At 61.0% G+C, this 13,578-nt stretch overlaps 1 protein-coding gene across 1 annotated transcript in view; it reads left to right on the top strand.

Moving 5' to 3' along the window:
- The window catches only part of LOC111158639 (adenosine deaminase, RNA specific B2 (inactive)), a 353,724-nt gene that overhangs the window by 242,150 nt on the left and 97,996 nt on the right, over positions 1-13,578 (top strand). The window contains exons 2-3 of the mRNA XM_022520804.1: positions 1,425-1,511; positions 9,158-10,065. Of these exons, the coding sequence (XP_022376512.1) occupies positions 1,425-1,511; positions 9,158-10,065 (995 nt within the window). The remainder of the gene's footprint in view (positions 1-1,424; positions 1,512-9,157; positions 10,066-13,578) is intronic.

Below are 13,578 nucleotides of genomic sequence, written 5' to 3'. Positions count from 1 at the left end.
AGTTATTTATTGTTCTCTCTGAGTGAACATTGTATCGTTGCCGTCCCTACTGGAAACGCCAGCTGTTAACAGGCTCCTGAATGGATTTCAGTGTGAACTCCCCGGGCCTCTGGAAAGCTTGGGTAAAGAGAAAACAGGCTCAGAATTGCAAGAAAAAGAGCACATTGCCCCCGGCCGAGCGCCCGAAGGCCGACTGCAGATGAAACCCCGGCTGAGGTTTTCACGCAAAATCACACTCAGATGTGTGCACAAAGGGAGCCCATGAGGCGGCCGTCCCCCTTCCCCAGGACAGAGGCAGGCGCTGGCACGGGAGGCACCAAAGACCCGGCCCTCCAGCGCCAGCGGATTCCTGGCAACAGAAGTGCCCCCTTGGCAAAGTAGCTCAGCCCCCAGGGCCAGGCCAGACACAAGAACCACCAGGACCCTGGGAAGGCCCCCGTCTTGGCCCCAGGACGCAGGGGAGCAGGCGGGTGTCTGAGAATGGGGAGGACTGCGTGTGCCGTCCCTGGACACGCTCTCCTCTGCCCTGGAGTAGGCTCCCACGTGGACAAGTGCTCCTAGCCGCTGAGGTTGGATTCAGTCGGCGGAATCTCTACAGAAAGGAGCTTTTCCTTCGGCCCCTTTGTTTGTCCTTTTTTAATGTCTCCCAAGTGCATTCCCGTCCCACAATTCCCCGATGTCTCCGTTTAAGAGGGAGACCGCGGGGACTGTAGGTCATGAGCAGTGTTACCCTGGGTCCAGCTGCCCACCCCAGGGCGGACTCAGGACAGCTGTTGCCTCCCCACCCCCCACCAGGGTGCAGGCAGAGGGCGTGCTCTCGGGCCCTGTCCCTGCTCCGTCGCGCGTCCGTCTGCAGGAGGAACAGAGGGGCCTCCGCCCGCACCTCTCCCTCCTGTGCCACCGCCCCTCCCGCTGCCCAGACGCACGCTGAGCGCACTCCAGGCTTTGACGAGGCCCCCCCAGGGCTGCACTTCAAGCCCACAAAGCAGGTTCTCCACTCACGCGAGAAACGGTCTCGACTGTATCGGTGTCTGTATCGGTGTCTCGTTAACTACAGCTTCTCCTTGCTTCACTCGTTTCACCTCCCCTCTGCGCCCCACCTGGCGGCCCAGGAGCTCATGCAGGGTTGTTGCCCCAGAGACGATCACTGAGTTTTGAGGGACACAGAACAAGAGGGGAGATGCCGAAAATGAGAAAAGAAGAAAGATGGAAATCGTGAAGTTGAAAATTGAATGGAGAGAGGAGTTTGATAAAAATGCTGTCAGAAATTCAATAAAAGACTGAACCAGAAGGAAGTGGCTGAAACCAAAGTGAGCGTTTGGCCTCCCTTGCCCGAACCCTGGGTGATAAGAACGTAGGAGAGCATTGAGTTTTTCTGAAACTCGATGTCAAAAGTGCATTTCCTGTTCTTCTTTTCTTTCCAGACAAAGTAAGCATGTTGTCAGCCTTCATCACTCCCTTCAAGCACTTAAGTCCCGGGGCCACGAACACAGAAGACGAAGACCGTCTAAGTAAGCAGTTTCCCCATGCGCAGAGGGGTGCCCTCTAATGTCCCCAAACACTGAGACCTCGGAGTCATGGGGGGACTGTCTGGGCTTCCCGGAGCAGGAGACTCTGCTCCCGCTCCCCTACCCCCTCCCTGAACCCCTTCCCCAAAGTGAATCGCATCCCCACCCAGAATCCCATCCCCACCAAGGATCCTGTCCCCACCCAAATCCTGTCTCCACCCAGAATCCCTTCCCTGCCATGAAATCCCCTCCTCACCTAGAATCCCATCCCACCTGGAATCCTGTCCCCACCTGCGGAGCAGGACATTTGTAGTGACTATATAATTGAGAACCCCAGGGATTGTAGGGGGAAAAATCCGTTCTCCTGCACCCCTCTCCTCTCTTTCCATTGTTTTTCCCCTTCAAAAGGAAAGGAGGAAGGGAGGGAGGAAAGAAAAGAGGGAGGGAGGGAGGGAGGGAGGGAGGGAGGGAAATGAGCACAGTTTGTTCAATTACTTAACAAGGGAAAGGCTGGACGGGTGCCTACCTGTTGAGGCATTCCTGGCTCGTAAAGGAACCCGGGAGGCAGCAGAGCAGTGCAGTGCGGAGGGACTCCGAGCGGCCCCCTGCGGAGACCACAGGGACCCCCTGGGGGGGGGCAGGGCTGGTGTGTGGGGGTGGGGCTCTTGGACGTGACCGGCACATTCCCAAACCCCAGACCACACAGATCCCTCCTGCATTTCAATATGACCTCACCGATGGGCTGTCCTTCCGCCAAGTGTGACGGTGCAGACTGATCAAGGCTCGAACTCCCCAGGACCTTGACCAGGACACACCGCGGGGGGACCCGCAGCCGCTGCTCTGCCATCAGCTGGTGAGACACATGGCTGGCAACAGGACAGAGGCTGAGGGCATGTCTCGCGTCCCTGCCCGAATCGAAGTCGCAGAGCAGAGCAGGGTTGCGGGACGGGCCCAGAGTCCCGCGGAAATCAGGATGAGCCACCCGTCCAGGGCCCCTCCTCAGCCAAGTTCGCAGACACTTGTCCGTTGTCTCAGGGTTTCAGCGGGAAAATCTCCAGGACTCGGTCCGTGTGAGTACAAGTACCTCACAAATGTGGACCACGTCCGCCAGCCGCAAGCACGCGCCCACACACCCCCCAAGCTGAGCGGGACATGTGCACGCAGCGACTCAGCTAAACTCAGGAGAGAACGCGCTGAGACGGAGAATCTGCCTCCTTCGGTCGGGGGCTGGGACCTGCTGAGCGTAGCTGGAGCCCCACATGGGGCGAGACCTCCCGGACGGGCTCTCGCGTGCTGTCCCTGCTCCCCACGAGCCCGCGCCACGGGTCCCAGCGCCTCGCGGGCATAACCCGAATCACAGAGTTGGGATCGGAACGTGTGGGGCCGTGTGTGAAGACGTTCGGCCTGGAACGCAGTAAACGCACAAGCTGGCTATTTCCCCTAACCGGTGGGAACCTATGGGGAAGATTGACTTTTAATTGTTTGTTACACATTAGAAAGCCTTTGCAACGCTTGGAAAATCCTTACTTAGAAAACCTTGTTCCCAAACACCGTTCAGAGCAAACCTCCAATCAATGGCCTGACGGTGCCTCCTAATACCGTCGACACCGTCTCAGCAGTGCCCTCGGGGGGTGGGAGAGGAGTGAGCGGGGCGAGCGGGGCGTGGTGATGTGTGATGTGTGCTGTACGTGTGCACGCACACACCTGTGCGGTAGAGGTGAGTGTGACGGGGAAGTGTCCTTTATCCCTGCAGCCTGTGACGCAGGTGTGTCTGCGCCGCGGTTAGGCAGGCGTGCTCAGCCGGCTCCTGTGTGGCTCACTCTGGGCACCATCGGGTGGGCTTTCCCATGGCCACCGGCACTAGGCACCTCTCCTCCCTGGAGCCTGAGCTCCCACTGCCAAGTGCAGAGCTGGGGCCAAGTGTCAGTGCCCGGAGACACTCAGCCTGTCTGGAAGCCGGCCATCGATAGGGTGGGTTTCCGCTACAGATGTCCTAGACAGCAGCACGTTGGCAAGGCTTCCTGCCCGAGTGGGCAACTCTGGAAAGCTTTCTCCTTAAACGCTGAGAGGGCCTGAGTCACTGCCCTGGCCAGTCACCGCTGTGCCTACCACTGACCCAGGCCACCCAAGGACAGGTCACTCCCTGCGCTGCTGGTCTGGAGGGAGGAAGACCCACCCACCAAACCTCCTTGATCCACACCCAGACGTGGGGCAACCACCACGTCCAGGACCACGTGGGACACGTCCTCAAAAGGAAACACCTTAGTCTGACATAGGGCGTCAGACCTGCGCTTCTGCAAGCCGGCCCACGTGGCCTCTCAGTGCTCCCGGGGCATGGATGTGCCACAGTGACCCCCTTCCCACGCAGCTTCTCACCCATGAAGCACCAGGGCCTCCCTCTGGCCACTGGCCTCGCTCCTGTGGGCCCCCATCTGATGCAAATGTGGCACACCAGATGGCCGGGTCCTGGTGTCCTACCACCTGCAGCCACAACGGCGCCACTGTTGGCCACACGCACGGAACAGCGCCCCGTGCTGTGCCTAGTTGGAGAAGTCTGGCTGCCTAGTTGGAGAGGACAGACAGAGGCTGGCCCCAGAAAGGGGGACAACAGACAGGGTGACGCAGATGCACGATACGTGGGCACAGCTGCCTGCTAGAGCTGGACGCGGTGAGACCGCGGGCACGGACCTCCCCCTCCACGTGGCCTGTCCACGTTTGAAGGATGGTGCCAACACACAAGGGCAGCCTAGTGATCAGACTTAACTCTGGGAGGAGATATTTCGCCTGGAAAATAAAATTTTAGCTGCAGCCACACCAGTGTAAAATTCTGCACTCTCTCACTAAAATGCAATTCTTGCACGCGCAGGACCTCTCCTTTTGCCAAGAGGGAGAATGCACTCACGGGCCCAGGAGATGGACCGACGTGAGCGCAGACGGGAAACGGCCGCTTCCCGTCCTCCCGCGAATAGCTCACCTGCGTCTCTTGGGCCCTGGGCGGCCTTTGAATCGCCGGCGATCATTCCGTCTAATGGAGTTCGAAGTTATTTACCTGCTTTTTTTCTACTTTCCACAATGGAAGGACACGAGTGACTCTCAGAATCACAAAGCCACCGTCGGTAGAGGTCTCGTGTTCGACGCAAGGAGGATGAGGGAACTCGCCCTGGGCCGGTGTGGGCGCACAGGACAGCTGCAAGCACTTTCCTCAGAGCAGGACTTTGCTGAGGGAAAGCATGTGGGATCCAAGTCAGAAATCTTCCAGCATGATATGAGCCTTCAGTGTGGGCTCCGTGGGGTGGTGGGAGCCGTCCTGGGCCCCCAGACCCATCACCCCGTCCTGCCCCCCTCTCTGCCTGCTAGCTGATGTCTGCACGCCGAGCGCACGCGCACGGAGAGTGGGGACAGGCTCGCCGAACAAGTGACTCCCCAGTCCAGCCCCCTGCGGGGAGGTGAGCTGCCTGCAGAGCCGCTCTGAGCCCAACCCACTGCACGTCTCGGAGTTAGGACGGGCACGTAGAGCAATTATTTGAAAGAATGAATTCCAGGGTAGGATTAAAGAACTTTCTAATTCCTACAACCTAGTATGACCTGTCCGTTTGAGCTGTTCCTAGTGTACGACAAGTACGTTTTCAGAAATGAATCACTTTTATCATGTAATAAACATTCTAGTGCCAAGGTCTATACCCCAGAACCCACAGAGAGTCCAGGCGGGTGGGCTGCCTCCCTTCTGTCAAATCCTTCAAGGCAGGAGCAGCCGTCATCTCCATGGTGGCCATGATCGGTCATCAGGAAGCACAAAGCCTGGAAGCCCGGGGTGTTCACGGACCCCCATTTACGGATCACATGGGAAGTTGCACGGGTTGCGTCCCCTGAGCCACACAGAAGCCCCACACGGCAGGCTCTGTGTGCCCCACTCGGCCACCAACACGCTTTCCTGTGGTCTCCAGACAGAGGAGCTGGTGCTCACGCCGCCTGTGAGGTCTGTGGTGGCCCACGGGGCCCAGGAGCAGGAGACTCAGCTGGGAAAGGAGCCCCGTACACTTGGATGCCTCGGGGCCCAGGGAGCATGTGTGGGGCAGGTACTGCACAGCATGGCCTCACTCCCCACTGCTGGCTCACCTGACAACGGAGTAGGGAAGCCTATTAGCTAGCGGAGAGCAAAGTGAAAACCACTGCCTGGTCGGGGAGGGGACTGCGACAGACCCCCTTCCCTGGGGAAGAAGGAAATGTGCATTTGTGAAGTCAGAACTGGGGTCCCATAAGAAATTTGTGTGGGACTGCAGCGGCGAAACGCCCACAAATGGGCATCGGGTTTTCCCAATGGCCCTGACAAAGTGGCGTGTGGTGTCCCAGAGCAGGCCCATGGGTCTGCAAGCCGGAGCTGCAGTGCGGGTGGGGTCCCTCCACCAGGCAGCCTCCCCTCCCCCGTGCCATCCCTCCTCTGGGGACCGGGACTCACTGTGTGCATCCTGCAGGCGTCCGTCCGTCCGGCCCACGGGACCGAGCCTCCCAGAAGACAAAGGCTATTTTCCCTCTGACTGTGTCGGGAGCCAGACAGACACTGACTCACGGGAGCTCTGATGACAACCGAAAGGGAGAGAAGCGGGGTGTTTTGTGTTGCACTCTGGGGCCCATGGGCTCCGTGACAGAGGGATGTGCTCAGACCAGCCTCGAGACAGCCAGCAGCCACCCGGAGCCCATACACTCTGACAGGACAGAGGCCGTTACCCTGCTTCCTGGGGGTCCCAGAATTCCAGGGAAGACAGCAAGGAATAGCGCTGGAGCGTCTGCGTCTCTCCATCCTGCTCCCATCAAGGAGATATGTTTCCTGCACGTCAGGGTTTGGGCTGAACGTCCTCCTCGGGCTCCTTCAGGGCACGCTCGGAGTACCGTCCCAGGCACACGCTGTTCAAGCCCACATCTGCCGTTCTCAGAAAGTGCAGTTTGGACACGTGAAGGGACCTGCCCCTGGTCACACGCCCCTGAGACACAAAGGGGACGTGGGTTCTCGTGCACAGGAACCCCGAGCTGGCGGGGTGACCGCTGCCCTGCCGGCCTCCTGCCGCTTCTGCCGACCATGCTCAGACCCCACAGCCAGTTAAACGGAGTGCTCGGCCGCGGCGGGGGATCCGAACCCAGTCTGCGCGTCTGCAGGAACCAGAGCTTGTGCCAGAGCGTCCGGGACGGGGTCCAGAAGCCCACGTTGTGCCTCAGTTATTACTCACTGTTGGATATTATAGAAGGGGCCTCCGTGCCACAATCCGATAACCGTGGCCAGTGCCACGGACAATGGTAAAGACGGCAGCTGTGGCTGCTGTGCGTCAGGGAAGGGAGGGGAGAGAAGCAGTGTCAGTGCGGGTGGAGGGGAACGTCCGTCCTCGAGGGCTGCTCCTCCAAGATAACCCTTTCCGCCTCGAAAGGCAACAGAGGTCATCTGATATGTTGGCCACTTCCCGGGCGCTAACAGTCCCGGCGATCCCCACCTGCAGGAAATCAATAAGAAATTAAAGCGCTCACAGCCATTTTCAACGCAATCTAGAATGGGGCTTTTTGGGTTGGGTTGTGGTTTCTTTCCCATCTCTACGTTCAGGGTGAGAAACTGCGTGGTTAATCTGATCTACTGTGTCTTGGCCTCAAACACCGCCGTGGCGGAGCTCCCGGCTGCCTGGCCCCGGACGCATAGTGATTAACGAAAGAGGCAGAGATTAAGTGCTTGATATTTGGACGGTGATTATTTCTACTAAAACAGGCTGTAAATGCAGGGCATCCACCTCTAACCTACAAAACCCTCGGTGTCCCACCTTGGAACAAAGTCCCCTCCACAAACCTAACACTGCGTCTCCGCAAACGGGGACCGCAGCCCGTCCGGCCCGGCCAGGAGCCCCGAGGGCGCGTCCCCCACAGAGGGCACCTCTCTGCGCCGGCGCATGGCACGTTTCTGTTATATTGTCGCCAGCAACCCCACAGGGCGAGGTCACGGAGCCCAGCACGCTTCCTGCAGACCAGCTCCGGGGCAGGACTGAGGGGAGCCCACGCGACGTCTGCCCACGAGCTACAGGCCAGTATAAAAAGCACCCCACGTTTCCCCGTGCCTAACAAGAACAAACTCACTCCTGACTCCAGAGCACTTCTTTTTTTTTTTTTTTTTAAGATTTTATTTATTTATTTGACAGACAGAGATCACAAGTAGGCAGAGAGGCAGGCAGAGAGAGAGAGAAGGGGAAGCAGGCTCCCCGCTGCCCAGAGAGCCCGATGTGGGGCTCGATCCCAGGACCCTGGGATCATGACCTGAGTTGAAGGCAGAGGCTTTAACCCACTGAGCCACCCAGGCGCCCCTCCAGGGCACTTCTGCACGGGCCCTGCCTGGCCCTGGGGGGCCGCCTCGCCTCCCAGGTCTGCCGGAACCCAGGGGCCAACCGCGCTCAACAGCCTCACCGCCGCCCAGAGCCCAGCGCAGGGAGACCCTGCGAAGGAGCCAAGAAAACAATGGACGATTCTGCACAAAATATACCTTACAGCAGCCGCGAACGTTCCCGGGACACTCCCATCTTGACCAGCAAGCCCAGATCTCGGCTCCTTCCAGAACATGGGGCCATGACCCCAGACGGGGTGGGTTTTAGGAAGAAGAAGGGCAGCGAAGTGGAGGCCTGAGGGAGGCTCTGTGACCGGCGCCCGCCCTGCTCACCGCGGCTGCCCTCGGAGGATTTCAGAGAAGACCTGATGGGTCAGTGCGCCAGAGGCACATTCACGCGCAGAGCCATCGGGACTCTTGTCCCTTGGTCCCCAAGCGATCCATGCCTGAGGTTTCTAGAACAGAACCACGTTATCGGCCGTGAGACGTCCAAGATGGCCAGTCCACGGAGCTTAAATGATCGTGACATGAACTCACCACCCTCAGGTAGCCAAGGATGGCTTTCCTCAACTCACTTCATATGATTTCTCGCAAAGGAAGGAAGCAAAGAGCCATTGCAATCACAAAGGAAGTGACCTTCTGAGCCCACATTGTTTCCTCCTTGTGTCTCGGGGGAAGCAGGAACATCTGGAACCTTTACCCCGTGTGTGAGGACCCCACAGTCTGTAATGCTGTGCCCGTATCATGCGCACCAGCGATACCCTCACCTGTGTATTACTTTCAACATCTAGCACATTCCTGAGGCTCAGCCCGCTGGCGCACACAGTTGGGTGCCCCGCAGTGTTCTGCTGTGCGGGGACAACACCATTCCCACACCACCACCCTCGGCGGGGACAGCCTCCCTGACCCTCAGCGCTGCCCACAGCAGATGGGAGGACAGGACCACCGGGCCGTTCGGTCAGGGCAACGCTGAGGGTCACCCGGGCCCAGGGCAGGCAGCTGGCCTCAGCCCTGACACGTCCCAGCCCACACCCAGAGCAGCAGACGGCAGCAGCACGTGGGGGCCAAGCTCCCCACACACACCCCCCAACAGCCTTCTTCTCAGAAACGCGTCCCTGAGAGACCCACCTGGGAATCCAGGTCCTTCCACTCGGCCCCCACTTCTGGGTGCTGTTCCCACAGCTCCCGGGCCAGCCGGCTGTGTGGGCGCCAGGGCGCAGGTGTGCCGCGCAGTGGGACCGTCTGCCGTCCGTCGCGAGCTGCCAGGGCCCGGGGTCACGGCTGTGTTTCTCGCCCGCAGGTACCAGCAGCGCCGACGTGAAGGAAAACCGGAACGTGAGCAACCTGGAGGCGCGGCCCCTGCCCGTGGGCGACAGGGCCAGAGGCGGCGCGCCCGGCGTGAAGAGGAAGAGGCCCCTGGAGGAGGGCAACGGCGGCTCCCTGTGCAAGCTGCAGCTCATCTGGAAGAAGCTGTCGTGGTCCGTGGCGCCCAAGAACGCGCTGGTGCAGCTGCACGACCTGCGTCCGGGCCTGCAGTACCGCACGGTGTCGCAGACCGGCCCAGTGCACGCGCCCGTCTTCGCCGTGGCCGTGGAGGTGAACGGGCTCACGTTCGAGGGCACGGGGCCCACCAAGAAGAAAGCGAAGATGCGGGCGGCCGAGCTGGCCCTGAGGTCCTTCGTGCAGTTCCCCAACGCCTGCCAGGCCCACCTGGCCATGGGCAGCGGCGCTGGCCCGTCCACGGACTTCACCTCGGACCAGGCCGACTTCCCTGACACGCTGTTCAAGGAGTTCGAGCCGGCCGCGCCCAGCGAGGCCTTCCCGGGCCGCCGCCCCGCCGATGCCGGGCTGCTGTCGTCCGCCTGCCGGCGGGGACGGCTGCTCTGCCACCCTCTGGACCTGGTGGGCCCGGCACGGCCAGACAGGCCCAGGCTGGGCCCCGCGGCCCCCGGCGAGAGGAACCCCGTGGTCGTGCTGAACGAGCTGCGCTCCGGCCTGCGCTACGTGTGCCTCGCGGAGCCAGCGGAGAAGCGGCGCGCCAAGAGCTTCGTCATGGCCGTGAGCGTGGACGGCAGGACGTTCGAAGGCTCAGGACGCAGCAAGAAGGTGGCCAAGGGTCAGGCGGCTCAGGCCGCCCTCCAGGCTCTCTTCAACATCCGGCTGCCCGGCCGCATCCCCAGCGGGAGCAGAAGTCACCTCTTGCCGCAGGTGAGAGGCGCAGGTGGCCGGGGCAGGCGGCGTCCTTCAGAAGCGAGGAGGACGGGCGGTGGAGGGCAGCAGGCAGACCCCTCTGCCCGGACTGCAGGCCCCCTGGGGCGCGGCATCCTCCAGGAAAGCCAGGCTCTGCCCGGCGCCCTCCATGGGCCCCGTCTCCCAGCCTCAACATTAGGATTGACATTTGGGGGTTGGAGAGAGTGAGCGTGTGAGTGTAAGAGTGTCCAGACCCTGTGTTAGCCAAGCTCGCCCTTGAGACAGTGATACCCCCTGTTAGGAGCGGGGCCCTGGTCCCCAGAGACTGGGTGAGCAGCAGGGAAGCCAGCGTCTTGCCCGGGCCACTCAGGGACCCGGCCGCTGGGCAGCGTGGCAGGAGAGCAGCCCACCTGGTGTGTGACGCGGGGCGGTTGGGGGGCGTCTCCAGCTGGGGGCCCAGAGAGAGCCCCACGGGTGTGGCTCACCTCATCTCAGTGAGGCCAGAGGCAGGCTGGTGCGTGCACGACCCCCTTGGCGCCCCAGCCAGGCCAGATGGAGGTGGGGTCCAAGGGCTCAGCCGGTGGGCGGCAGAGGGCTCAGGGGGAGGGGGGCTGGGAGCCAGCATGATGGTCATGTCAAGGTCATGTCATGGCCACTACGATTTCAACAGTGGGTCTGCCTCTCGCCCTGGCTCACCCCGGCTTATTTGGGAAACACCGCGTAGCGCCGTCCGTGTGGCGGGAACTATCCTGACACCTGGAAACTACGGTGTCCTGCGCAGTCCTGCAGGTGCTCAGGGATGAAAACCACCATTTCTCCCCACGCTCCAGGATTGCTCTGTGGCCACTGCTTCCGGTGCACGTAGGCCAGGCACAGAAGGGAGCGGACCGTGAGGGAGCACGTGGCCCTGTGTGGCTGCAAGTCTGCCAGCACGTGGGGGGATGGGAGGGCTTGGCCACGGAGCACGAGTGAGCTGCGCAGACTTCCCAGCGAAAGGCTCCAGGGCGGACCCCGGGGCAGAGCGGCAACTGGGCCAGCGCTCCCCGTTCCCTCGTCGGGGTGACAGCTGTGAGGCCGGCAGTGACCCGCCCCCACTGCCGTGTCCCTGTTTCTCTGCTACCTCGGCCTCCGGCTCCGTCATTTATTTTCGGAGGCTAGTTGAGTGCTGTAAGGAGAGGCTGGAGGCGTCCAGACCACATCGGCACCTGCCCTGCCCTTCATCCCCGCCTCCCAGGGACGCAAGGTCAGGTAAACCCGGGTGTTTGCCGAGCAGCTCAGTGTCCAACTCCATCCCCGAGCACCTCCCGGGGTGGGGGCTGCAGCCCTGCTCTCACCTCCCACACCCCGGCTCTGCTGTGTGTGCGCCGTTGCCCCTTTCTGTCCCTGAACTCGCGACCCTGTGGTGCAAGTCTGCCACAGCGCCAAGGAAGGGCTGATGCCGCCGCAGCAGGTGAGCCCTGGGCTGCCCACGACCTCGGCCATGCTGTGTCTCCCAGCCCCTTCCCGAGGAGGCCCCTCGCCCCGGCCCCCAGCGGGCCACCGCCAGCCTGGCCTGTCCCCCCACCCCCTCCCGCACTGCCCCCGCGCTCGCTCCCCTGCAGGCTGGGGCTTGTCAGTGAGCTCTGGCCGCGATGCCCTGTCCTTTCATGTTGTGACCCCAAGCGCCCAGAGGGAGGGGCCAGGCCGCACCACTGCTTTGTGACAGCTACTGGACGCCAGGAGGCAGCTCGTCACCTAGAGCCACAGCCCAAAATTGTTTTCCTCTAACGGCCACTGCCCACCCCAACCGGATGACAGAGGGCTGTGGTTCACCAGTCACAGCGAGGCCTGCCGTGCTGCAGGCTCGTTACCTGCTCCCTCACCCCTGCACCCCAGGGCTGGGTGGGGCCGAGCAGGCCAGGAGACCCAGGGCCAGGCTTCATTGGGGGCTTTGCTAAATGTGAATCCCTGTCTTGGGCCTGGTCTGGATTTGGGGGCTGGATTCGGGGTCTGGATTTGGGGGCTGGATTCAGGGGCTGATCTTTAATTCGAAAAAAGATCCCAAGAGTCTGAGTCGTGCCTTGCTTCCCTGCTCTGCCCGATCCTTCCCCCGTGGTCCTGGGCTCCATGTCCCCACAGGCACGACCCTTCATCCCCTAACTATGCTGTTAGCACCTGTGCCAGGAGAGACAGCCAGCAGCCCTGGCCCAGCCAGGCTCCCAGAAAAGGCAGGTCCCCCCGACCCGGAGCCCATGGCAGCCCTGCTCGCTGCTGGACTGGCCATTCTAACGTTCCCAGAGCCCTGACTCCTGGTTCTGCCCCACACAGGGCGGTCTTAGGTGAGCGGAATGACCAACCAGGAGTGTGGTGGGTCACAAAAGCACAGTCCCTCAGGCTTTCCCCAAAGGTTCCGTGGGCGGTGCACAAACTGCTCTCTGCTGGACACCGGAAGCCCCCGTAAATGATGGGGAATGAAGGAAGGATTTGATTGTGATGGCACAGGGGGTCCGGTGGGGAGTGTATGCTCTGGGGCGTGGAGCGGGACCCCACACTTCTGATTTCCATGCAGGGAGGTCAGCTCACGTGCCCTATTCAGCCTGGAGACCAGGTCCACGCTGGCCTGGAAGGGCACGCCGGAGACTCGCTCTGTCCTGATGACAAGTCTGGGCGAGAGCAAGCTCTGCAGCACCCCTCAGCTGAGGACCCATGGGCAGCCTGTCTGGAGAGGCCACCGTGCTGTGCTGGTCACCCAGGCACCAGCCCTGCTGGGCTGCAGGACATGGATGCCTGCAGGCGGAGGTCCCTCCCCACCAGGAACGGCAAACAGTACTTGCTTCCACAACCAGTTTGAAGGAGGTGGTTCTGAAGAGCAGTAGGCCCAGTGACAACGAATATCGTAGGTATTCCCCAAGGTCTGATTTTCACCAACTCCTTTATCGGGGCATTTCTCAGAACTGAGCTAGTTTCGTTCCTTTACTTTCCCGAGATATGGCTTCGGGTCTCTTATCCAGAGGGCTGAAGCCAAGACTTTATTAAATTCTCTAAAACACAGTACAGACCTGGGGGATGGTCTATAACACTCACACACAGGTGTGCAGACTGTGCACTGTGCAAATATCTGTGGATAAGGATCGCCAGGGCAGAGGAGGTAGCTGGCCCACTTTCCTGGCCTGCTCTTGGTGCTGCTTCTCAGTACAGGGCCCCTTGAGATGCTTGCAAGTGACACCGAGTCCGCGTCAGCGTCTACAGACGGTCCCCAACTCAAGATGGCTCAACTCCACAATGTCTCAGCTTTGCATCGGTGCTAAAGCGATACGCACTCAGTAGAAGCCATTTTTTGAGTTTTGAGTTTGGGTTTAGAGTCTCGTCCCGGGCACGCTTGCCTTTTGAGCGGCTCCCGTCAGCCCCACGATCACGGGGGTCACAGCGGGTCTGCGGACAGCCGTCTCGCACCCATACCCGCCGTCAGCTCTCCACAGTGAGCGTCGTACGGGATACACTACGTGAGACCGTCCACACCGGATCCCCAAGTAGGCGCCGTGGTTGGGATTT

Source organism: Enhydra lutris, unplaced genomic scaffold (genome assembly GCF_002288905.1).
Source record: "Enhydra lutris kenyoni isolate GAN:26980312 unplaced genomic scaffold, ASM228890v2 scaffoldscaffold61, whole genome shotgun sequence".
In the NCBI taxonomy this organism is placed as follows: domain Eukaryota; kingdom Metazoa; phylum Chordata; class Mammalia; order Carnivora; family Mustelidae; genus Enhydra; species Enhydra lutris.
This window is presented reverse-complemented; position numbering and strand designations above follow the sequence as displayed.